General features: G+C 36.8%; 1 protein-coding gene across 4 annotated transcripts in view; it reads left to right on the plus strand.

Moving 5' to 3' along the window:
- Positions 1-697: 697 nt before the first annotated feature.
- LOC145234801 (rap guanine nucleotide exchange factor 6-like) overlaps positions 698-26,785 on the plus strand; it is a 49,302-nt gene continuing 23,214 nt past the window's right edge. For all 4 annotated transcript variants that reach the window (XM_080099539.1, XM_080099541.1, XM_080099540.1 and 1 more), the window contains exons 1-11: positions 698-937; positions 1,525-1,652; positions 1,876-1,959; positions 21,662-21,737; positions 22,476-22,607; positions 22,927-23,040; positions 23,742-23,886; positions 24,114-24,250; positions 24,534-24,695; positions 25,320-25,472; positions 26,016-26,177. In XM_080099539.1, the coding sequence (XP_079955665.1) occupies positions 866-937; positions 1,525-1,652; positions 1,876-1,959; positions 21,662-21,737; positions 22,476-22,607; positions 22,927-23,040; positions 23,742-23,886; positions 24,114-24,250; positions 24,534-24,695; positions 25,320-25,472; positions 26,016-26,177 (1,365 nt within the window). In that variant the 5' untranslated portion in view covers positions 698-865. The remainder of the gene's footprint in view (positions 938-1,524; positions 1,653-1,875; positions 1,960-21,661; positions 21,738-22,475; positions 22,608-22,926; positions 23,041-23,741; positions 23,887-24,113; positions 24,251-24,533; positions 24,696-25,319; positions 25,473-26,015; positions 26,178-26,785) is intronic.

Here is a 26,785-nt window from a genome sequence, read left to right on the forward strand (position 1 = left end):
ATTGCTTAAGCACAGTGTGCTCTACATTGCTGTTGAGTAAAGTAAACATATTTTTAGGGTCATAAGTGTTTTCTACCCAATGTTTTTGTTGTTGAAAGAAGTTTTTTTTTAATTTTTTTATTTATTTTAAAGATATGAAACTATGAATCGTACACTATATGTAGTTTTGCTTTGAACTTCAAGTTTTGAAAGTTTGTTTGATAATGTCTCCATAATCCCTATAGATTGGTTAATGCAAACAGGAGGAAATGGCACACATGTATGAGTAACGAATGACGTCATTTTAACTGTCCACATGTTTCCTTGTGCTGCTGTGTGGGTGTTTTGAATGATTGCCGGAACCTTTTGCCTGACATTCGCAATAGTATTGGAACCATTGGATAATATGTAATATATATGTAAAAAGTTACATGCTGATACATAGCATTGCAGTGCTGCTAAAATTTTAAAATTGCAAAACTTCATTTGTAATTTTTTTTGTCAGCTTCTATGACAATATCAAGTTGGCTACTAATATCACCACACATTGCTGTTTTCTAGAACATTCTTACACATATGTATAGTGTTTTAGCATGTTTGGATCACAAGAATGGTTTAACAAAGAAACCAAAAATCTCTGTGTTAACTGCTTGTTGTTTTTTTGGCAGTAGCACGTACTTGATATGTTATATATACTTAATTTGTAAAATATGTTTCTTAACTTCATTATTTTGCAGAGATTTGAATATAGACCAACTTTTGATAACCAATAATCTCTGAAACTACTGTGTTTGGGTAATGGTGACTACTATTGCACAGCACGATGTGCCTGGATAGAATGAAGCTGATTAAACTCTAGCACTTGGATATACAACCCTTGATAAAGATGTCTCTGGGAAGTTTGGACAAGGAGTTGCTGTTTGCACTCCGAACTCCAACACAGAAACGCACTGAAAGGGTGAGAAAAGTTTGTTCATGATGGTCTTTGACGTGGTAGTTATTGATTAAAAAAAGGAAAAAGGGTCATTTAATTCTAAGTAGATGGAAGAATTCTCATTAAGTATCAGTTTGACCTATTATAATTCTTGACTGACATATGTATAGATTCATGTATTCATATGTTTACTTTTAATAATGGCGAACATGTTCAAGCATCAGTAAAGTTTGCCTATTAATTCTGCAGCTTCAGATTGAAGGTATTTCCACTGTCAAGAAAGGTTTTCTTTATTTTTGTACCAAAACTTTTCTGTTTCACAGTGGTATACATTCCTATTGTTTGATAATTGTGAAAATGATAAGATTCTCATTAAGAAATATATCACTGGAATTCTTTCTTTTTCCTTGTAGTAGGATTATATTGTAATATATTTTTCATGCAAGCTGATCCCTTTCTAATATTTTAAGCTTGCATGGCTTTTGATGTGATATTATGCAATGGAATGTCCCTGTCATTCTACTATACCTGACCTGTGTGATGTGCCCATTATATGTCATCTAACACATTCAGCTAGGGTTCATATTAATATTTGTGCATGATTGTTACAGGAACTCAGTGTCATATACTCTTCCCTATGTCGACTGGAAACACTTTCCAGCATGAAGGAGCAAAGTCTCCGAACCCTATGTTCCCTGGCCCGATACGAAACACACAATGCAAATGAAATTCTCTTTCGGTAAGACCTTAGCAATCATTTTCAGGGCATGTGTTTTGATGGTATTGGTGTTTATTATAGGTCCGTAATTGGGGGTCAATTGAACATTCTAAAAGGTTAAAACAGTAGGCAAAATCGTTCGCTAAAAGGCATGACCTCATTTTATATCATTAAATTGAATGGTGCTATATGTACATATAAGTGTTAAACTAGAATATACTTTGGTATTTTTGAACCATTGCAGGAAAGATGACCCATGTAGATGCTGGTACATTCTTATGTGTGGTTCAGTCTTTATTCAAGGATCAATGTTTCTGCCATATGCCTGGTGAGTTATGTTATGGGAGTTTTAAGGTTATCTACCCAGAAACATATGAATCATTTTTTTCTTTGAATGACATGCATGCTTTCGCTTAATAAGGCTTAGGGATGCATATGCTGTATTTACTACATAGAATTAACAGTTACATCAGACATTTCAGCAGCAGTGGTGGAAAGAAGATTGTTTGGTAGGTTTTTATATGAAAGGCAGCAACAAGAAAAATGTTGATATTTAGAGTGAGAATATCAATGAGAAACATTTGCCAGAGTTTTATGTTCATTGTTAGTACACTTTCAAACTTTGTTGTGTGAAAACTGCTGTGTTTGATCTGCTACACTGTAAAATGGTTCACAGTCAAACCTATGAATTAAATACAATTATTGGGGTGGCCTCAACCAAAACGTGCAGACAATTAACACCAAGCCATTTGAGACTGTGAGCATTGTCCAATTATTGGCAATTAGTCTAGCCAGGGCTGTCAATCAAGTAGGGGACGTTACTACTTCTGGGCATGACAGTTTGAGTGTTGAAAATGACCATGGCTTGTTGTGTTCAGAAATTTCAAGTTTAAAGTAATGCAAATGGTAAGTAAAGCAATGCACCAAGGAAAAGTAATCCCGTCTGCACTCTTCTATGTTTTGTGAAACTACAATAGTGAAGGATTTGAGCATGAACTGTACCAGAGCAAGTTCTCAAGACCTTCTGATTCTCAAATACTTCCTGCTCGGAATAAAAGCATGTAACCGTGGTTAAGAGGTTCTTGTCCCTTTTAGCGTTCTGCTTGTGATTCGTCCCAATTGCCAAACCTTTTGCGGCAAGGCGTTGTTACCATCGAGTCATATACTTTCGTGCTAGGAGAAACGCGCAATTACGTGGCAGCAATAAGATTGATTATGAAGACATTCGTGCCCTGAAACGGGTATTTTCAGACTATTAACTTCACACCGCATCGCGTATTTTGTCCAAGCCTCTTATCCAACTGTCAAAACACCAGATGTCATACTGATGTAAGTGTTCTTTAGGAACGTCCGGTTCTACTTAGCTCTATGCACGTTGAATAAAAATATTGTATCAATAAAAAAAATATCTTTAAAAAGACAATTATTCTGGCCCAATATTTTTTCATGTCTTTAAAATACTACATATAATTTGTTGCAAACGTTTACCAACACAATTTTGGTTAAATCACTTGCATTAAAACGTACGACTTCCAACCCTCTTTTCGTCAAAGTTGTATTATTTTTATTGAATCTACTTTTCCGATCTGTCAACCATCCAAAGCTTTTCTGACAATCCTTAATACGTTGTCCTTGAACGTTGAAACGTGGTACAACAATACAATTTCCAGAAAAGCTCTATAAGGTTGATACCATACTTGACAGCAACAGCTTTATCTGTTGAATTTTCCAGTCTGGTTTTCTTAGAAACATAAGCCAAGCCATTCGTAAAAGTCAATTTGTACATAAATATTCATGCAGTTTTGCAACTTGTAGAAAAGCTTCGTCGTTTTGGACAATTTTATTTTAAAAATTACCATGGCCACATAGACCAAAGAGCAGCAGGTTTGATTTGCTTCAAACACGTTTTCAAAGTGGTATGACAATCAATATATCTCTTCAGTCAGGATATTATTGGGGAATGATAATAATCTTAATGCGATGCATGGCATTAACGCTCATCGCCTGGTCTGCTTAAATACTAATAGGATATAGTGGATCAGAAGTCTCTTTGACAAGTTTGACGACAGATATATCAGCTGTCCAACTATCGTAGCGAGGTCACCTCTGATTTTTCTGTTAATTCTGTTGATATAAGCGTGCTAACAATAGGTCATGTTTGCTTAAACATATTTCAAGATGGTTTTGTCAAAATTTCGGAGACTCGAATTTTTCCCTAACCGAAGCGTTCGTTTCATTAGCGGCTTGTGTTAATTGAACATCATATGTGAACAAAGTGACATTTTGAATTTGATGTCTTGACCAAAATTCCGCTTCCAGAAACAAACTGTGTAAACATGTTATACATAAAAAATCTTCGCGCCAATACATGATGAGCTGCAGACAGTACACACTATTCTTGAGACATAGTATTAATGTTGCGTTTGGTAGACACCATCATTTGGATATTTGCATTAAATTCATACCTGTCGTCTCTGCAATGCGGATTGAATATAACCAACTTTTAACATTGAATAAGTTTGTGTCATTATGATTGAAGGATTTCCATTGCTGCATTGTAACTGAAAGTTGCCTAAGTTTAGACATAATATCATGTGGCACACATCTATACTTTTCGTGCTGCAGTTTCTATACCCGTCGCAGTGCGTTTTTTCTGCAACTATATTTGGCACTTGTTTCTCGCAGAAACTTCGTTATTTGGCCGCTGTGCCTTGTCGATGACAATACTGGGATTGATTGGGTCGTGCTTAACCACTTGCAAGTGACGTGGTTTGCTTGCCTTTTACTGCAGTGTAATTACAACGATTCCTATTGTCGCAGTCTTAACTGCTGCCAAGGCTGTTAAGTTGGATTGCTGTTCTTCCGAGAATGAACGTATTTGAAACTGTAGATTTTAGGAATGTTTAGGGCTATTTTCTGTTTATCTTAAATCACACTTTGGGACCGTACCAAACCATGGAGGATATTGATGTTTTTGACGACAATTTTCCTGTTCGGATGCGGACCCGGTAAGAGATATTTAACAGTTTTTTGAGAGTACAATCAAGCTTTGGCTTATACCGCATGTAAATTCATCATCCTTTTTGATGTGGTGTACTTTGTGTGGTGAGTCCCGTTTTTATTTCACAAATGCACGCAATTTCAAATATTCCAATCAACCTTCTATTTTTCCCGCCTCGCTGACTGGTGTATTAGCGCTAAGTGGCAAAGTACACAATTGCTGCATATTCTGCTATACGGTTTTGTGTACACTTTGCTAAGGTTGGGTGTGTTATCCCAGCCTACCACAAGCGTATCATCATAAGGATATCCGCAAGCAAAGTTATTCATTGACAACGGGCGCTGATAAGGCCTACTGATCACTCCAGTGATTGCCTTAAGACGCCGTTCTGCACTTCAGCAAGATCTTAACATGCCGAAGACGCTGATAAACGAGAAGAGAACGACTGTTCGTTTTGTTGGCCCGAACGGGCGTTCCTAATGATGACAACTTAGCAAGTGATTTGCTTCACAATCGGCGGATATTCATCTGCTAATTACTTAGTTCGCCCGCGTGTTCTCTTTCTCTCTCTAATGATGAATTGCACAGCAACAGCACTGTGTGCCCATGACAGTCAAAACACAATAGTGCAGGTTATAAGGGTTTAAAACTCATAGGCGTTCATTTATACAGGGTGTAGGTGTTAGGTAAAATTTTCAATATAGTTTTCCTCCTATTTTTCAAATTCTATTGATAAAATACAGAATTTTTTTGAGCTTCAAACAATTTTTTTACAGTCAAAACGCAATGCTATTATTTCGCTACCTTTTTACCGTTGTGGTACTAGATTTGTCGCAAAGAAACTTTTCATTCACAAAAATTGTGTGTTAGAATTCAACAACGCTTGCCAAATAGGTTTTTGATGACCAGCGACTTGAAAGTGAAGCGTACTTCTTGGTGGGTTGACAAGCCGCTCTGTAATGAACTGTCTGTGTACAAACATCACAATGGCCCATATACATATCCAGAACAAATGCCGTTTTGTTTGTTCAAGACCAATGCCCCTTCGATGTTAAGAGCAGTTGTCAGTCTTGAACTCTTTGATTAGGTCACGAATTATGTCGCATTCATCTCCATTCTCCATGTGCTGTCATTTATTGAAAAGGGCAATACGGTGGCCTACTGCGCCACGCCTATTTGTCATGTGTTTGTTTTTCGCGAGCCACCTATGTTGTGCTTGACCAGCTTCTCTTGTGGTTTAGGTTGGGTTGGCGCCATTTCTACTCAGCGGCTGTGTTATATTTCTAATAAGTTTGCAGGCGGTAATGAGGTTTAAGCTAAATGAGTTGAAGCCCATTTCTATGGAAACTTGTTACCCAACATGTTAGGTTAACTAAAGGTATAGTGTTGGTGTTGGATCAGGTATATAAGATTTGGTTGAATATTTAATGCAGTCCTTTGTCTTATCGTTTCATCAACGCTTTCTGAATGACCTTTCTTGAAGTAGTTGATCTATCGTTTAACGTAGATCTTATGTCATCGTTGTCTAAAATAGCCAGCCCCCGAATTTTCTTCGAAACCTGTGAGCTACTTGACAGAGTCATAGTTTCTAATACGGTGTGATTATGGAAGTAACGTAATGGTTTGTTTATAGATGGGTTTCGTATTTTTCTAATTTGGTTTCAGCTGTGAACTTTCGAACATATGGAATACAGTTGCCACTGTTGAAATATGAAGTGACACAAATTTTCGGACATTCTCTTTCTTGAAATTGTTGTTCCCTCCCACAGCGGTTCTTAACCGTTTTACGATTCTCCCCTAAAGTATGACGTCACATAAAGACGTCGTCATGAAAGCACACAATGGGTATTCAACTACGCTCAAAAAATACTAATACCCACAGGTTAAGAAACACTTCCTAGCGTTTTGTGAAGTTTGTAATACAGAAGTTGACATCGGTAAAAACAAAACAGTGAGATAGCTTGTATCACGTGAATATGTTTTTGACAAATATTTTAACAATCGCTGGAGTTATCACTTATAACCAGGGTTGCTATCGACGTAAACCATTAAATAAGGACAGCTGAAAAATTAGATTTTCTTGCCAAACGAAACAAACGTTTTTAGAGAAATCTTTGCATTTATACGAACCATGACATATCACGTGCGAATTTTTGGCCAGAAACAATTTGTTTCAGCAACTCCTTGTTTGTTAAAAATACTTCGTGCATCTCACAACAGCATAGGTCTAGGTTAACTTTTACTTGTAGCAGGGATTTGACTTGTGTTTGTTAAAAAATAAGACAAAATAAGGATGTAAGTCAAAAAGCAGGACATTTCTTAGAAATAAGGACAATACAATTTTTCTAAGACATTGTCCTTCAAAATAAGGACAAATCTTAGAAATAAGGACAAATCTTAGAAATGAGGACGGTATGGCAACCCTGCTTATAACTAACGTAATTGTTAAAATGTCTGCAATGGAATGTATTCACTGCATATGGATTCGTATATCAGCTAACTGAAAGTTGTTTTCAAACAAGCTATACGTTCCAAGTCTGTTTCTAATGTACCTAAACTCAAGCATATAGTTTTCAGTTTCCCAACATGTTCACACGCTTGGCTGTAGCGGAAAAGCGCCCTATATGTGTTTTATGCATTATTGATTGTCACTTGGCAGCCTGGCTTTTCAGCAAGAAGCGTCGGTTGATCCAGGGCGACTTCTTTCCCCGAACTGGATCGAGGAGTTTGGGTGTTTCGTGCGTCACCACTGCACGTTTTCTCCATCTCTTATTACACTCTTGCCTCGTAAAATGGGTCCATGCACCGTCTGCGTTCTGCCTTCCGTTAACACTTAACCAAATGTTCCCCACCCCTGCGCTGGCTCATTGCCAAAGCGCTTCATATAGCGGTGTAATTTGCAACTGCTTCGTTGCATAGGGCCTTTTGCCATTCATTGCCCATCAATTTCAAAAGACACCTTGCAAAATTCTTCCTCTATATTTCCTATAATGTGGACGAGGGAGCAATCGAGAATAACTGCATAGGTCTTTAATGCAATTATTATAGTATTTGTTTTTGTTTCTCATAGCCCTTTCCATAAACAGTAGATAGGTTGGGGGCCTAGCCGGTTTTTTATGCTAGTTTTATGCTCGTACTTTTGGTCGTAATACGGGTTTTGTTACAAAATCGGGTATGGCCTGGATTCAGGGCTTGTACTTTCGGCTTTAGCTACCTAAGTACACAGCGTCTGACAGGTGGAACGGTAAAAAAACACTTGCACGCCCTCGGGCATGCATAATTTACAAATGCAAAAACATTTTTGTGTGGACAAAACCCTAAAGTTTGGATTTGAATTTCGGTCAAAATGTCCCGAGTTTGGCAAGTTTAACGAATACTAAAATAATATATGCATAGTTAGTGTTCCATTCAAAATGATTTGACCCAGTGTTGTATCACTCTTATTTCTGCACCGTTTTAAGCTTCGTTCTACGTGTAAAGGTAATGTTAACTATAAGTTCTTTAGGTGAAAAAAATATCATATAATTTATGAGTTAATTGCGTGACATAAGAAATACTGGTAAAAATTGTCTACATAATTAACTCCTTGTATTTTGTAAAATCTAATTTCTGCAGTGTACTTGTTTTAACATAGTAGAACTGCATGGCACAATATCGGATGTTATTATAGTATAATATTCAAGTCCTCAAGTGGCTGGAATCAGTAACCACAACTACAGTAGCAGTAGTACTACATATTGGTCGTCCACTTAGCGAAATTGAACCGAACCACTTGAAATACGGAACATTGAGAATAACTACTCTGTTTCTTAGCAAGCCTTAATTACTCTTCAATCAATGTGGGCAAGTTGATTGTCGTACTAGTCCTTCGTAAATTCAAATAGGTCCAAATTTTGTTGCTTATAAATTGCTCTATTTCACATGATGTGAACTTCTTGAGACATGGGAAATAACAAGTAGATGCCCAAGAAATGTTTGAAAGCACCTGAATGCTATTTGTGTGGAAAGTTGAAAACTAGATAAATGGTTTACTTTGGTTGTATGTGCCTAAGAACGCCAAACTATAGTTAAACACGTTTTTTACCCCTTATCGATTCACACGCGAAGGTGAAAGCCACGATGGATTCAAATGCATTACAACATGCATCTTGTATACCATGACCTTGCGTGCGTTTTTTCCAAAAGAAGCGTCATGTTTGTTAGTCGACAATGCGAATTGCTATGAAATTGACGGGTTTCTTACCAGTGTATATGTTTGACATGGTTTAGGGATAACTTGTAAAAACAGTAACAAATTTGGTCATATGGGATAGGCATGTTAAAGAAAATGATGTAAGTGGAAATAGTGTAGGCCTACACTGTCTGCACATTACTTATTTTGAGTTGGAGCTAATGCAACCATTGGAATTGAATTTATGTGGCTCTTGTCGTTGTTGGAATGACATGTTAGTTGACAGTCAAAGCTTAAAATGAGAGAGTGAGTTTTAAATAATGTATGTTAGAGAAAATATTCCGCCAATGTATGCATAAACTCTGGCAATTTTGCTTCCATGTTTTTAATTTAGAAGTCTCATAACTGTAAGGCCTTCCAAATGTGTAAAATTTCTAAACAATCCAAATCGATCACAGTACGCCAGGCCCATTGAAGGCGCTGAATTTATGTTCATCTTAAACAATCCAAATCGACGGTAAATTTTGGCTGTGACTCAAAGCATTGACGTTGGTCTGTTTCCAAATATCAAAGGTGTCAATTACTATCATTATCACAGGTGATAATTTGCTTTGCTACGTAGTAACTCGATAATTTTGTTGCTTATCGGGTTGTAATCACCTGTTAAACCGCACTATACTTTAATTCACTAATGTGTTTATTGGTGTTGTTATAAATATTCAAGGTCGTACTATTCTTTATAGAATTGCCTTTCGATTTTGCTTTTGCTATCCGGTTATGGCTACTGTCAAACGAAGAGTTTTTTGAAATGTTTTCAATTGATTTTAGAATCTGTTGACCCGATCCCTATTTAAACAGTGGATGACTGCCCACATAAAAAAACCTTTGCAACCATTATTGGTGGCTTTGGTGTTATTGTTATGCAAGTTTTTTGAGTTTACCGGTTTGCTTGAAATGTCACTTTCAAAACTTTCACAGACACTGGGTGGCGACCTCGAGCAATGATTTTGTAGTGAATGCGGCACCAAAACGCTTGAAGCCTTTGCATCGTAATTAAAAGTGGTTAACAGGCATTTTTATTATGTCAATAGCAGCGCTGTGTTCTATGGTTAGCAAGGTGCGTATTTGTTTCATTTGATCGATAGCTCAAATTGTATTGTTTCTTTCGATTTGGTAACAATCACGTTGAATCTGTTCTACCAGTTGTTTGGGTAAGAATCGCAAAAAAGTTATTTCTGCCGTAAAATTCCACGTTTTAAAATAATCTACCTGTTTTCGTGCGCTGTTATGAACATGAGGTGGTAAATATTTTCTAAAATAGTGACCAAATTTTGCAAAAAGCTTCAAGTTTTGTTTAGAGAAAAAGAGTTCCAAAACAGGGTAGAAATGATAGAAGTCGAATGTCAATTAATGGAAAATACTGTAAGTTATCCCGCAAAAAGTGTTAATTGGAGCATATTTAAAACCGGCTTTTAATTCTTAACTATAACTATAAGCGAATTAGTAATAAAAGCACAATTTCACTGTTTACTGTTCTTTAACAGTGTTTCGCTTTACGCAAAGTCGTTCAAGCTTTTTTCTCGGCTTTAAACGTTCCGAATCACATCCCCGTTCGCCAATCACGTTTATCGTGCTCCTAACCTACGATCGAACTATAAGCGAATTAGTAATAAAAGCACAATTTCACTGTTTACTGTTCTTTAACAGTGTTTCGCTTTATGCAAAGTCGTTCAAGCTTTTTTCTCGGCTTTAAACGTTCCGAGTCACATCCCCGTTCGCCAATCACGTTTATCGTGCTCCTAACCTACGATCGATGCTAAGCCGAGAAATATCTATGTACACAATCGAGCGGCGGATTGGTGTCGATGACATGAAAGCAAAAACAACGCTGTTATGATACCTGCCATGGGTCATCTTTATATACTTGATGTCACCTCATGCCTCCTTATTTCGTGTTATATTTATTGTTGGCGATTTGTTAATCTACTCTGCATCGCTTTTAAACATTCACATGTTCACTCAAACGCTATTCTCTGTTTCTCATTAAATTTGGTTTAGTTTATTGTACAAAACTATCAAGTTGTTGTATTTGTGTTTACAACTTTTACAAGGTATGCTTGTGAACATTAGACTCTGGTCTAAAAGTAGCTTAATTGAAACTGATCACTTGGACAGATTTTATGAATTAAATATATTTTATTGCAAACATTTTAGCAATTGCTTATGTGGACCATATATACTAGATTTTAGCCTTTAACCTCGAAACTTCAGTTTCAACATCGAAACTAGACTAAGCCAAGTTTCATTTTCACGCTTGTGACCGAAAGACTATTTGCGGTTTCATGAAACTTGGTTTTGCCTATTCTTAGGTTTCGTTTTTATTGTTACGACATTTCTGTTAGTTTAGTTTTCACATCCACTTTCAATAAAGTGATTTCGCTAGTGACAAAACTACGAGACAATAGAACCATCACCCAATGGAAAACCGAGTTTTATGAGGGCGAAACAAAAACTAAGGTTTCATAACCAGAGATGCACGTGGCTTTGCAGTTACGCTATTTGCTTATAAATAAAGGCTGTTTAAAGTTATTCGTAAAAAAGTAATGTTTCAGTATGATTTAAAATATATTATCAATCACGTTTTTAAAACTGAACCGTAAAAACCCTTGTCAGTTTTATTTTAGCATTTCATGTGAATTCTTGAAACAGTTTTTGGTTTATTTTTGCCACTCAAGAAATTTCTTGAAAACCTTTGCGAGCGCACGAATGTTGAGACTTACTGATCCAACATAAGTGGTTGTGTACATTTAATAAAGTGTCTATGTCTAAATAGACACACACAAAAATACTCTGTAATTTGATCAACAACAAAACTGGCAGAGTTCTTGCGTGTATTTTTTTCATTCACTAAAATTTCGTCTCAAAACAACTTACACTTACAGTAATTTCAGAGTGTTACGCTTTTCTCGTTTGTGCTTGAAGTGTTGCTCTACATCCTTCGGGAATCTGTTTACTCATGCTCTGCTCTTATGACTAACAACTAGTCATAATTGCTCATAGCAGATTTCAAATCCGCCGGAACGAACCTCGTCTTTGATTACAGATCAACCTAAGCCTAACGCGTTTGATCAGTAAATCAGCATTCAAAATATTTGTATTCAAGGTATTTGGTTAGGTTTTAAAATTCTACCATAAAAAGAAGTTTAGGATTGTGTAATGTTTGTGGTATTAAAAAGTAAGTCGACCTATTACGTTGATTCGTACTGCAGCATTCACATTGTGTAATTTCTTTGATTTTCTTTGACAAAAAATTGAAATTTAGGGTTGCAATTGTTTGGTTCAAAGTCTTGTAGAGCAAATCCAGCTGTTGTGTTTCATCCGTACGTCGGTATTTAAATTGTGTATTTCTGTTATTCTTTTGTGTTTTTTTTTCATTTTTAACTATAAATTGAATTTGAGGATTAGGCGTTTTTGGTTAAAGTCTAAAGTTTTTATCCACCATATCTACCAAAGGTTGGAATTTTGAAATTAAACTGGTCTGTATGTTTCAACTTGTTTGGTTTGAGTGGGGTTGAGATTTAGCTTGAAATTCTTTGCTCTTCTACAATACGCAGTTAGTTAGATCGATTCACATTCGGTGATAAACAAACAGAACGCACCTAGAGAATGCTTAGCAGACCATGAGCTCAAAACGGCACGCAAACCAAGTCAGAACCTTAAACCGCAGGTAAGCTTTACCCCTAGAGAGTGACGTGAGTTGAGTTATCTGAGTTTCAGCGCCAGAAAATAAGTTCATGGTTTCCTACACTGCTGTTTACGCCTCGCCTAATCCTCTACCATTTTCGATGATTGATTAGCTGTGTAGGTGCATGCTTCGTTTTTTAGTTCCTTAACGTATTGCTGTCAACTGGATTAGCTGACTAGTGATGTTTGTTTCTGTTGTCAGGTTGTGCGAAATTTTCTGTCAGTGTCAGTCAGTTATGTTTACGCCTTTGTCGATCTCTGTTTCTCAACTTGTTGCTGGTATCAGTAACTAAGTAATATTTACTGTTGCGTAAGTTTACTTTTGAATTTACTGATAATCAACCTGTTTTGGGAAGGGACACAATAGTATGACTTTCATTCTCCAAGTCTTAAAACGTGCTTGCTTTGTACTTAAACTGAATGGCCGTGTTAAGTCGATAGGAAATAAGTGCTTTGTAGTGGTGTTTGCCGATTCCTAATCAAACCAACACGTGCTAAAATCTTATCAGTTGGTTATTATGTCTTTGTGCATTTATTCAATTAAGAAATAATTGCATGCAAATTGCAATCAGTCATATCTCGTTTGTGTAAAATCGCTCATTTTGGATTTGGAAGTACTCTTAATTAATTGCGTGATTGAAGAAGAGGTCACCAATGCATACCGAGTTCAACACGAATAATGATTTGCTTGCTAGAATGTTGGGTTATCCCCACTGCTTCATCGTGTTGTTCAAGGTGCCCTAGGTTTTGGATTAGGGACATGTAAGGGTTGACTAGTACTCAAATTCCACTTTAGTTTGCCAAAGCCAAAAAAGCGTTGTGTATGCGCCTAGCGTTTATTTTCTACGTGTGCAATTAACCAGGACGTTGTTGATAGGGTTCGAGTTTATTGCATAAAGGCGTCGTAATTTCTTTCTTTCAACGAATGCACATAGTAATTGTACGCGTACAAGGGTATATATTGTATTGAAGTGTTCATTCCCCACGTCTGAGCTTGTCTGCCAAATTAGTTTGTTCGGTAGAATCAAACTTTAAATTCAAAAACAAAATTCTGACCTGAATACGGGCCAGCTTACACCACCACTTCAACTAGTTCAACCAGACAACCTTTCATTTCACTACAACATGAATTGCTTCAGATATCCAAAGTTCATCGCGACTCGAAGTAATTTCAGTTCACAGGATAACATTGTGCCAGCGCTGGACTCGGGAGTGCGCCTTATATGAGCAAAGTATCCAAGTTTTGCTGTCGCTGCTTGTCGAGTTGGTACGAATCGCGTGCCACCAAGTCGCATGACTGACACTTCTGGTACGCTGAGATACACTTTTCGCAATGCCTTTGTGAAGATAGTAGGTCAAAGCGTTTCTGTCGTTTGTAGCGAAACAAGACAGATAGACCAGTTTTTAGAGGCTTTGAACCTGCTGATACTGCAAAGACTATTTTTAGATCGAAATTTCCCGTTAGTTTTTAAAAACAGATATTGGCGACGAATTGTAAGTCAATTGTTATTTTGAAATTAAACAAATGTAGTATTTCAGCGTTAATGCACGTTAGTTCTACACAAAACAGCATAGTTTTTTTTTTGTAATTGTAAACGTTGTTCGAACAAGTTTTCGTTTTTATGTATAGCAACTGATATTAGGACATCTAAATCAGTTCTATCTTTCTGTTCTTAAGTGATTTACATGTTTAAGTGGTTTACTTTACAAGCCTAGTGTTAGTTCCCGCATTTTGCATTATGTTTAGAACAAGAGGGTTAAAGTAGCAGACCGCAACTAAATTAAGTGTTTTTTCCTGTTTATGGCTAGGTTTTGCACGAAAGTGATTGGCCTGGCCTGGCCTGGCCTGGCTATGACTAACTGGCATTGAAACTTATATGTGTATTACCTTGAAATTTATATGCAAACAACAACACAGAAAAAGATATCCAGATTATCATGCCAGACAGTTTTATTATTAAACTGATCAATGTTATACTTTTTTGATGTTGTTTGTTTACATTTACATATTTGTTGCAATGGCGACTAAAACAGGGCGCTATTTTAAGCACGTGTAATTATAGGCGTGTTAGCACATAGGTAAACGGTTTTGGTTTGGGCGGTACTGCTAAATAAAAATTGATTGTCATATTTTCGGTTATGACAATCAATTTCGGTTATATCAGTCATAGAAACAACATAGGCTATATTTACCCGTATAATGAAAGTAAGTGTTTAGTTTCTGCGTTCTTTTGTATGTAGTGACTAACAAATTTAAATAAGGTGTTTTGGACATTGACAATGAGTAACATATTTCCGTGTTGTCTCGTGTAATCAGTTTCGGTGGAAAGCAGACTCAAATGCATGTTTTCTTATTTAGTTATCGTAAGAATTTATATGCATAATTTCGGCAACACTTTTGTCAAATATTGTGAAGCACGACAGTTTGGGATTGTTTTGTTGAACATTAGAGTTCTTTTGGGCAATGACCTCCAAAAGTTATGCGCGGGTAAATTGTCCCAAATTTTGCTCCAAAACCTTATGTTATTGTTATCGTTAATTTACGATTAACACCGGCAAAATGTGCTTTTGATGAAAGGCGAAACCGATGTGCTTAAATGTGCTTGTCTGAGGAAAGGCCAAAGATGATTATATGGAACTCAATAATTGTTTTGTGAACTTTAAGGCTTCTACATATTACTGCATCTCGCTTAAATGTTTGTTGTCACTTCGATGGCAGACCTTGTACGCTCACAACATTGGTGCATTACAATTGTACAAACTGTCGAGCAGTGCATAAATCCACAGCTTGCAATGTTTACAAAATATATTTCGCGTAGGTCGGATATAACCAAAGGCCGTTTCATGTCAAATCCGCTTTCCTAAAGTCATTTACAATTTGTCTTTTTGCCATTTGTTTCAACGTAGCAGTTAGTCAGCACAAACATTTCCTGCATTTTGTAGGCGTTAGAATGGCAAGGTGACTGTGTTGCTTGGTATGTTGTCAATCTTTAATGCAAAACCTTCCAAATAAGTTTCAACCTTTGTGGACGACGAAAATTAATTCAAAATATATTTTTCCCTTTTTGTACCACATAAACGACTATGTTGAAATTCAAGTACAAACTACACACTAAAATTATTGAAAAAAATACAATAGGATTACTAAGAAAATTCTACCCCTAAAATATATGGGGAATTTGTGACTTATTCTATTATACACAACGTGCCTAATTCAAAACATTTAGATTGAAATGGGACCAGGGATTTTCGATGCATTTACATTTTTGCCTTTGCTTCTATTGTAGCCCATCGAAAATAACGTCGCCAATTTTTCGCACCCTAACAATAGAGGCGCGGTTTATTTATAGCAAATGACATTAGCCGCATACTATTGACCCTGAGCCTTCCATGTCACAGTCTGCTTCCGGGAGAAGGCTATTAAAACGCTCTGCTCTGGAGGCTTTACTTTAGTTTAGCTGAACTGAGGTTTAGGCCAGAGCAACTCGGGACGGTTCGGTTTTCTTGCTTTGCAAAAAAAAGCTTGCTTAAAATGTCAGGTTTTTGCCGTTATGTTGGGTAGCGTGGTTGGCTATGTATTGAAATCACCCAAGGAAAGTTAACTATAAGTCAACATTTTGACAATTTTACCCAAGCAAAAATATTAGACAGGTGTTTGCCCATTACGTTGGGTCTTTTCTGCATTGGTTGGTTGTAAAATGGAGTTATTGTCTTTATAACGCGATAGAAATGCAAAAATACAGAGATTTTTTGTTTTGTTAGCCATGTGTTGAAGTTGGATTGTTTGTTTTAAAACATTAGCAAGTCTGGAGAAGTTTCAGAAGTTTGTAGGCTAATTGCTGACTCAGATCATCAACAGAATAATTTCCGTAATGCTTTGTTTATGTTTTCTTCACTGGGAATACAAATGCATAGCGCTGGGTGTTTATAGACAATTTAAAATTTTGACTCAGTAGGGTTTTGTGTTTTATTTGCGAGAAATGTGAGAATACGGTGCTGCAATATACCTGTATTATGCTTGAATTGGTTTGTTTTGGAAAAAAAGTGAAAAACGATTTCTGTTGAAAAGTTATTTTTCACGATGAAAAGCTGCTAAAATCTTAACTCAATGCCCATATTGCGACGTGACTATTTTTTCTTGAACGATTCGACGTTTGCCATTGTTGGTAAAAATGAATAGCAATTGAAAAAAAAATCCAAGAGAAGTGCGCAAAAAACATTCTTTGAACAGCTGAAAAGAGTTCAATTTTTAGCCCCCAGACATTAAAACGTTTCGTGTTTAATGAAACGCCAGAATCTGTCACCATTTAAGACAACTACGCCCATCGAATAGTCAAAAAACACATCCCTTCATAAAAGTACCTCTCTTCACTCGTCTCCACCCCTTACAGTACATCGAAATGGCAACCTATTTGTACGCGCTCTTGCAAAGCCGTGTCTCTCCCCCCTGCTGCCTTGGTGTTCGCGCGCTTCGCATTATTCACGGCTGCTTAAGATAACATCACGCTTGACTGACTAAGGCCTCACAGGCGCTCAGCCATGACGCCGCTCCTGAAAAGATTGGCCGACTATTAGCAGTAACATACAACGCTCCCCGTGGCACTGTACAAGTGCTTGTGACTTTTTTCTTGCTTTTTCGCCTGTGCACTGTGCAGTCTTTTTCGCATTTTTTCCGCGTTTCGGTTTGGCACATCGCGCAATCCAGCGCATCGCACACTTGCGTTTGGAATGTAAACAGTCTTGTCTGTTGTGGCACCCGTCAGCAAGCCGTGTAACTGCTGTGCTTGATTTGAGGCCAGGTAGCTATGAGTAAATGCGTGGAATTTGCCAGGTTTCGTGTGAAGATCCAAAGCTAGGCTTAGAGCCTCAGCGAAGAGGCAAATTGCTAAGAGCATATTGCGTAGGATGAATGAAAATGGTTGCCGCCTAAAATGAACGCCTGCAATTAAATGTAGCATGTGAATGTTTTAACTTGTCTGTTGAGAGTGAACATTTTTTGTATCGACCACTTAGCCTTGTAAACGTTCAGTTACGAACTGACTTACTTGAATTGTGCACATTTGTGTGTAAAGTGTCGAATCTGACATTAATTATTAAAACTCAGACAGTACAGTAATAATAACAGGCTCTTTGGTGGAACTAACTTACGTTTAGGCAAATCAGTGGACCAAAACGTCTCTAAATTTAGATCTCTAATCGCTTGCGGGTGGCGAGAAAAGCTTTTCAAATTCTCAGCAAAGCGAAGGAAGTAGAAAGTGAGACTTCGTAACGCCACTCGAAACAGTCCTCTGCCCTGTGAGTGACATTCGCCCTGACAGTGCTGACGTTTTTTACTAGGAAGTCGGTTTTATCTCGTTGCGGAAGGAATCCATTCTTTGCGCGCTTTCGCTATGGAACAATGTGCCATAAAGCTGTGTAGCATTGTTTTCGCTTCATTAAGATATGCCATCTAATCGCACACGGCTCATCTCCGAAAGTTACGCTAAATTCTGATTTCCTTACCACCAAGATAAGCATCAGCATAACGTCCTCAGCAATTGCTGCACGTTGCAATTGCAATGAAGGTGTAAAAACGGTTTTGGGTTATCCTTAGATAGTTTAGTTGGTCTAGTTTCAATTAGAAAAACTCGAGTCAATGCCGTGAAACTTACCACAACGAAGTTACGGCAATAATGTGTTCATTCTGAAACCAAAGTTTATCGTTCGAATACACACCCCATACTGAATTGCGTATCTTAGTTGATGTTAATCGTCAAAAAGTTATAATTCTGGAGTATTTGAACTTTATGTGTCAGATGTTTTGACATATCAGCGTGCTGCATAATACCGGCTTATCGCGGTCTCCGAATTTGACTTAATTTCAGTTTTACGCAGTGCACAGATCTTCCTGTGGTAGAATTTGATACGATAAACCGCCTAAATAGTGGTGTCGGGCAGGTAGGGAGGTAGAATGATGCATCCCAGCGCGAATGTAAGGAATGCATGTCCGCTATTGTTGTTTAACTTCCCCTGTGTGTTGGAACGTGCTGACGTAAGCGCAGTTTTTTTTGTCACGTGACGAATACCTGGTCGTGATATACACTTGTGACGTCCAAGGGAAGTGTGCGCTGTCCTGACCCTATTTATAACTTGAACTTAATGAGGTTAAACCTCCATACCGAAAAATTCTGCGTTGTTATTAGATCATATAATTTTTCTTCATGATAGTATAAACACCAAACAGATTTTCATGTGTTTTTAAGCCTTTGTAGAGAGAGCTTTTCTATTGGTTCTACTGTAAAAAAGTGTGAACTGCAGTTATTGTGTAGCAACAGCTCGCTAAAGTTATAAATCAACGGACGCATCATAGGTTTATCATTTTAACCCTGTCTGCCCTAGCCTACTCTAAGCGTGCGGTCATTTCCATGACCCGTAGACCTGCTCTTGTCATGGAAATTTCGTCGACTTTATGTGTGTGCAATTACAGTTAATTTACGTAGAAGGTTCAGTTAGGGCCCCTAGGCTGTACAGATAGAAGTTGTTGTTACTATCAGCGGTCAAATCTAACTGCATTATCTTATTACCAAGTTTCAAGCAAAATTGATGCAAAAGATAAACTATCTTATAACACCTTTGTTACTGTTTAAGGGACGTATTACGCCTGTATATACTAAACGTTATTCATTGCTGTCTATTGTATCAGTAAGATAGCGTTATGAATCAGTATATCTTAGTGTGTCTGTTTTTAGAAACGAGTCATTTTTAGTGTACGTATACCAGTCTGTTTGTTTATTAAATCACTACAGCCAAGACGTACGTACTAAGTTGGGTTGTTTGAAACACGGAAGTTGTGTAGAGCAGTACAACAGATGCAGCAGTACTTCGAATGAAAAGTTGTTAGGTAAGGTATGCTGCACCAATAATCCGGAATTTTAAGTTTCTTCGACTTTGAGGTGCTTATAATTCAATTCATTTCAAAGAATTGTTTAGAATTTGATTGATTATTTTGACTAAGTTACTATTCATACAGTACAGTACACATCATATTTGACTTATTAAGTTTTGACAAGGCTTGGCTGTGAACTTAGCCTGTATAGGTCATGAACGTGAGTTTGAATTCGTGCGGTATACAGTAATTTAATTATGTGCGTCGCGTCGTTGCATTTGACAGCAAGTTCGAGGTAAGGCTTGACGGAGCACCACTGGTTGGCTGGCGTCTTGTGCATTGTTGTAAATCGCTGCTTCTGCGCCACTCGACAATTAAATGCTTTTGACACTCGAGAATATCGCCTCTGGGTTACAAAGCGAACAGCGATTAGGCGCCAGCGAACAACAACGAGTCTTTCGCTAGAAAGCACGCCGCGGAATCCTGTATCTAGCCACTAAAGCCTGCTAAATTTTGCGGTAAACAGAGTAGGGTACAGTAAACGCATTATCCGGAGTTTTTAGGTACTTAAACTGTGCTGGGAACGGAGGCAAGTTTAGGCAGCAACAGTTTTAGATTGCTCAGAAAAGGTATGCTAGTCTTGTTGCTGAGAATTTACTGGAAGCCTGATTAGTGCAAATTTGAAAGAAAGGCATTTAGTATTTCATTATTATAAAGTTTTCACTAAAATGGGGTAAAATTTGATTTTGGCAGATTTAGGTAACTACAGCATATGTTTAAATAACGTACAGTTTTCAGTGTCACCCAAACTACACCAGACTGAAAAACTCGAAAAGTTTGATAAGAATAGCTTACTTAAGTACATGACGAGCGTCGCATCTGAGCAGTCTAAAAACTTTGATGTCCATGTTTACCATCGATACTTAAGTCCCACTTGATGGTCGGTTCTCCTATGTGCTTGGCAAGCAGACGCAAGACCAGTTTGTTTCACTTACGCGAGTTCTGTTATTAAGCAGCAGTTAAAGAAAGAAACCTGCAATCGGGCATTGCTATTTTTTGAGAAGTTTGCTATTTCATGTTACATGTAAATTTTAACGTTTCGTGGTGCCTATACATAGCAAGGTCGTATCTTTTGTTAAACAAACGTCTAAAAAGCTTATAAACGGTCTAGTTGCGATGCAAGAACTGGGAATCGCTTTTAACGGGTTATCGTATTGCTGCAGGAAGCATGGGAGAGCGACCAGTTCATTGCTTTCTGACTTGCAGTTTCAAATTTCTATAGTTTTGTGCGAAGGTTGAGGTATATTTCGCTCAGTCGACCTATATTGCACCTGCGGATCATACAGTCTTAAATTTAACAACGTTTACCGAGACGGACTTACTAACTTTCGCTAAAGGTCCGTGTGGAATTTTTTTGTTTAAAGGCAAGTTTGCGGTGCTGAAACCGACTTGCTTTAGACACGTTGTGTTTCTTATGACGATGTTCCGTCGCCAAGGGCGGTTTTGAGTTTTAGTATTTTGGTATTCTTTCAGAAATCGCCAGTTTATGGCATGTAACACCTTAATGAGCAGGCTGTAGCAAACTTACGAGTATGATATCTTCTGTGTTGGAAATGGTAGCCAAGCGGCGTGGATCTTATGATATGGCCACCGAAAACGAGGAAAGGTGCAAAAACCCAGTCTTACGCACGCATACCCACACAGGAATGAAACTATTAATCATGTTATCATTGCACTATTGTTTTCATACCATCAACACCACGTCCAGGAATTGACGCAACGGTGGTGTTTTTTCGCCGGCTTCTAATGTTGCCACAGCATCTTTTTTCGATCCATCTTACGCACATTTGCGCAGAATGCAGTGTAAAAGGGAGGTGTTTCAGTTGATTGCATGCAACTGTAAATTTGCAGTCACTACTTTTCATGTCATTGTTAGATTTCAAGAGATACCTTAGAAAAACGCAAGCTGAAAAACGTTGTTGTAATCCAATAAAGTTATTTTTTGGGGGAATTGCAGCATGGTGATTGAAGGCAATGTCAGTCAGTTTTACCGTCATATTCATTCATACCACTCCAAGCATTTAGCTTAATGGGAAAGCATTCTTACACTGGATTGAGAAATATATCCAGAGGGATATCACTATTTATCATTTGTCGATTTTGTCCCAATGGGGACTGTGTTTATTGCGATGTGAATTGTGGTAGGTTCTATCCTTCAGCAATTTAATTGGCTTCTTTTTGTATTGCAGCTTTGGTAAACAAATTCCTGGTACCAAACGCAGAGGTTGTCAATGCCTTGTCCTTGAACCATCGGAAATGATAGCTGTAAGTATATTTTATTTATGTTTTGTTTGATTATAATCAGTTGTGTTGTTTGAGTACATAATTATGTACCATTTGCCTAAAATATTTGTTGCATTTAGTTTGTAATATTTTACACATTTGCTTTATCTCGATACAAAACACCATATGTTTATGAACAGCACTGCTGTACTGAACCTTGCATAAAGATGTGAGAAAGTGCCTTAAAAAAGGCTGCCCAGGTTCATGAATGATGCATCACCTGAAAACATAGACAATGAATCATATACCCTTCTACTCTCTTTTTTGTAATTAGCTCTCTTTTTGTGAATACGGAAGTGTGGGCTATAAGTTTGTGATTGAAAAATCGGCACCAAAGCTTGTTGATCTCACTCATCAGCTTGACCTGGCATTGCTGTTCTTATCGCCATGACATCCTTGACAGCAATAAAATGCCTGAGGGCCTTAGTCTCTTCTTGGATGTCGTCCTTATCTGATAAAGTGTTAAGCCTCACCTTCTTGTTGCCAAGGCACTGCTGGCCTTTTTTTGCGGAGATTTCCAAAATAGATATCTGGCACTGGTCCCAGTCATGAGGGTTACTTGGCATGTAAACACTGTTTTTTTTTAGTTCAGAATGTTTTTAAATTCAATTTAGACTGTTTTAGGACACTAGGAATGCTAGATTAAATGTGTTGTGTTTCAAGATGTAGAAACTTTATTACATATGAAATATTTTGTCTAATACACTTGTCATTTTACAGATTGACTACCCAGATATGACTTTACATAGCGGTGGAATAACGACAAGACCTCACGCTTTTCGCCATAGCAGCTCAAATTCTGCGTCAAGTACATTAGACAGTGTAATTGAAGTGGATTCCACATCTTCTGAAGTAAGTAATGTACCTTGTTGGTTTTTGTTTTTTTCAAACTGTTGATTGCAACAATAAGTTAATCGGATTTTGTAGGCCCATCATATTTTACTGTTTGATATTTCTGTGTTTTTTTCCTCAAACTGGTAATTTGTTTTTAAAAATTTTCTCAAAATGATGTAATATAATTGAACTTTACTTTCTGGAGTAATGCAACAAAGTGGTAAAGCAAGGTTGAAGTCAATTATATTAATCCTTTAAATCTGTTTCCTTGCACTTTTTTGGTAATCAACTGCTACTGCATTTGCATTGCATTCAATAAAATGAACTGTCATTTTAGTCGTTACACAGCTCCCCGATGCACCAAGCTATGGCAACAAACTTGCACAAAGCTGCAAATGGACAAGTTACAATGCGAGACGATATTTCACAATCCAGCTTTTCAAAAGACATTGTAAGTTTTACACAAATGTTACAAGTTTAGTTTGCTTGATGTTGCTTTTTAGGAAATTACAAAAGGATTTGTTACTTTTGTCCTGTTTATGTTTGTAAGCCAAGTCATTTTATCAGCAGTGTGTAAGATTTCCAAGTTATCTATTCATGGTACATCGAAAACAAATAGTCATACTTCCTGTTTCGTTAACATGAAACTTGTTTATGTTAAGGATATTTGTCAGTATGGTCACATTTCCTTATAATTGACCTTGCATCAGTATAACTTTGCAGGATGTTTTTAGTTTAACTCAGCTTTATTGACAATTACACTACATTGTAGATAAAGAATTCTTTTGAGTGGCTTATTGTGATCACAATGATTTATTTTTTATGGTAAACTACGTCAATTTGTTTTATTTACCAATTGTTGAAGATGCTTTGATTAAATTACCACAAATAAGGGTTAATCCAGACCCATTTGGACCAAAAAAGATTAACTGATGTCGGTTAGTCTAAGCCTTACCACATTACAAATCTTTTGCACCTCATATTTTGCTGGAATTAGTCAAAGATCCAGATTAACTGAATCCTGTTTTTTGCCCAATTTTTAAGTTTGTGAAACTGTTACACTGTGTCTCGATTACATGAGGTGTACACCAATAGATCTTTGGAAATACAGTAAACCTGGGTTAAAAGTTTTATCAGCATGCTTTTTTGCAGGATGATGGTGAAGAAGATATGGAAGAACCAGACATTGATGAGGATGATTCTATTTCTCTACATTCCACCTCATCCATTGTCATCAAAGATCTTGTGATTGAAGTTCTCAAAAAGGACATAGCTGACCGAAATGGAGATGATCTTGGTAAGAGTAATATACTGGTTGTATATTTTTTGAATTTTATGTTATATTGTTTTAACAAGCTAAGCTGATTTTTTCACTACCCTTTAACATGAAATAGGGGTAAATTTTCATTTTACAAGCAGGTCATTTTTTAACTGTTATGGGTTTCCAACGTCTGTTTAATTGCTCATGCAAACTTCGCTGTGTCAGAAAAGCGCAATTGAAAACAATTCATTATTCATGTTTAGAAATTCTGCTGGAATTTACCAAGAGCCTGCGTGCGTTTTCAAACATGACCGAGCCTATCAGAAGAGCTCTTTGCAAAGTCATGGTTTTTGCATGGGTGGAAAAAGCTGGCACAGTTGTTCTTAAGGATGATGAACTGGTAAGTAAACATTTGAGAGTTGACACAATATAAAGCTATTTTAGTGATTTTACTTGTCAGATGAATGATCAAAATTTATAAATGAAAAAATAATTGTGATGTTATTGTAAAGTGCAATGCCTGTGCTTTTAAAGTACATAATTTGTTTCAAATTGTACTGTAAGCATAGAATTAAAGTTTGAGTATGTTGACCTTTTTTGCAACATATAAACCCTTTTTGTGCATGTAAGCAATTTTGATTTTCCTGTGCTGCTATATCTAATCTGCACCACTTGATCTGCAGCTTGATTCGTGGTCTGTGATAATCAACGGACAAGTTCAGGTGAAAACAAAAGATGGAAGTAGCGATACAGAGCTGGTTATGGGTGACAGCTTCGGGGTTGAAGCCACCTTGCAGTCACAAAACCACAAAGGTGTCATGTACACATGCTGCGACGACTGTCAGGTAATGATACTTCATGACAACCCAAAACACACTTGCAAAACTGGTTGAGATAACTGCATACACATATTAGATGCTGTACTTTTTTATTTTTGTACTGATGCAAAATTAAAAGGTTTAAAAAAATGTGGTGTATTTTTCATTTTAAGACTTTGTTTAAATTGCTGTATGTTCCTGTTTTCTAGTTACAAAAATTAGCATCAGACATATATAACTGCCTATGAGGTGCTGTATTATTTTTCATTTTTTTGTACTGATTTTGTGCAAAATTAACTGCAAGGGATCAAAACAATGAAAAAGAATTGAACTACATACAACCTAAGCTGTATGTAATGAAGACATGTTATGCTGTCTCATGCTCGCTCTAAAAAGTATACAAACCAGGCTACTGTTTGTATACATGGTGTTCAATTTCACAGAAACGCTGATTTACTGTTTTGTCTTGATTATATTGTTTTGAAATACAGAGCCTGTCTGGATAACACTTGCCAAACTAAAATACTTCGCTGCTTATTAATTGTTACAAATTTAACTGGAAATATAATTACAATTTGAATTTTTTATTTTTTTTTGGTAAGCTCCTTTGCGTTTCTAAAACAACTGAATTCAAAAATTGCTTTTTCTTAGTTCCTTTGCATTGCACAACAAGAATATTACGACGTTCTTCACCAAGGACAAGAAAACATTCAAAATATCACAGATGAGAGTGGCCAGATTGTAATGGTGAAGGAAAAACGAGAATTTGATGGCGGTGCCAAAAAAGGCAATATTGTCATTCGAGTAAGTGTCTATATTCATCACATGAGCAATTTCTCATCATCCATTGTTTAATTTCAGCATTGAGTCACTTTTTTGATTAGGGTATTGTTTTGGTTCATCATTAAGTAATGTCTATACCAGTGTTTCTGATCTTCAAGTTTCTATATTCTGTAAACATTGTTTAATATGGACCCCTTGGGACCAAGAAATTGTCTGGATTAGGCCAAGATCCTGATTAACCGAAATCAATTAGTTAAAGTTGTACCACATTAGAAGTCATTTATACCTCGAGTTTTGTGCAAATTATGCAAAGATCCGGTTTAACTAAGGTTTACTATACATTCTAAGCCTTGCCTCTTTTTTGCAACATGCTTTTTAGGTAAACTTTTTTGTTTAAGATGAGTTAGTTGAACCTATTGATTTACTTCTATCCTGAGATAACATTCTTTCTTTCTTTTAACTTTAAGGAGACCAGAAAGACAGCTACATTGTATTACAGTGATTCAAAAGAACTTGAGTTAAAACAGTATTGTTGAATAAAAGCAATGTTGTTTTCTTTATCAGGGCAATGCTGATAGCCTGCTACATCATTTATTGGAGGACAACACGATAGATGCAACATACACTGATGACTTTTTACTTACATATAGAGCTTTTGGAAATGAACCACGAAAAATTTGCAGCAAACTTTTAGAATGGTTCGATAACACCATGTTTCGTGATAAGGTAAACCAAGTTTTAAATTTTTATTATTGCTATACTGATCAGTTTGCTTGTTAAAATTGTTCCAATTTGATGCACTTCATGTGGCTATTTTACTATTTGGAAAAACAATTCTGATTTTAAGAACTCTGGTAGCTGTTTTTGGTATAAAAGTTTTTAAATTGTCTTGTTAATTTTTTTGTTTTTCTACGGTTAGTTTGTCTAAACATATTAGCACATTGTAAGTGTTTTTAAATTGTCTGATGAGTTTTATGGTTTTCTACATTTAGTTAACCTAAGCATATAGGCAAATGGTAAACACTATGCTTTTGAAATTATAATATGAACACTAGGCCCTTTTAGGTATCCAACTATTCCCATGTGTTTACTTGATGCAACCAATCACCTCATGACACGTGTATAGTGATATCAGATTTCTGACCCAACCACTTTCCATTGTAAATCATGTAAACATAATAAGAATCTGTGTAGTGAACGGAAATAGTGACAGTATAGCACCGTAAGATGAACTTATGACATTTCTACCTGTCACTGTTGGATTAGTAACACCTTTAAATGACCTAATGTGTACATTTTCCTGCAGTGAACTTTTGACTTTTTCTGTATTGCAG

The sequence above is a fragment of the Phallusia mammillata genome, chromosome 6 (assembly GCF_965637545.1).
Source record: "Phallusia mammillata chromosome 6, kaPhaMamm4.hap1.1, whole genome shotgun sequence".
NCBI lineage: Eukaryota > Metazoa > Chordata > Ascidiacea > Phlebobranchia > Ascidiidae > Phallusia > Phallusia mammillata.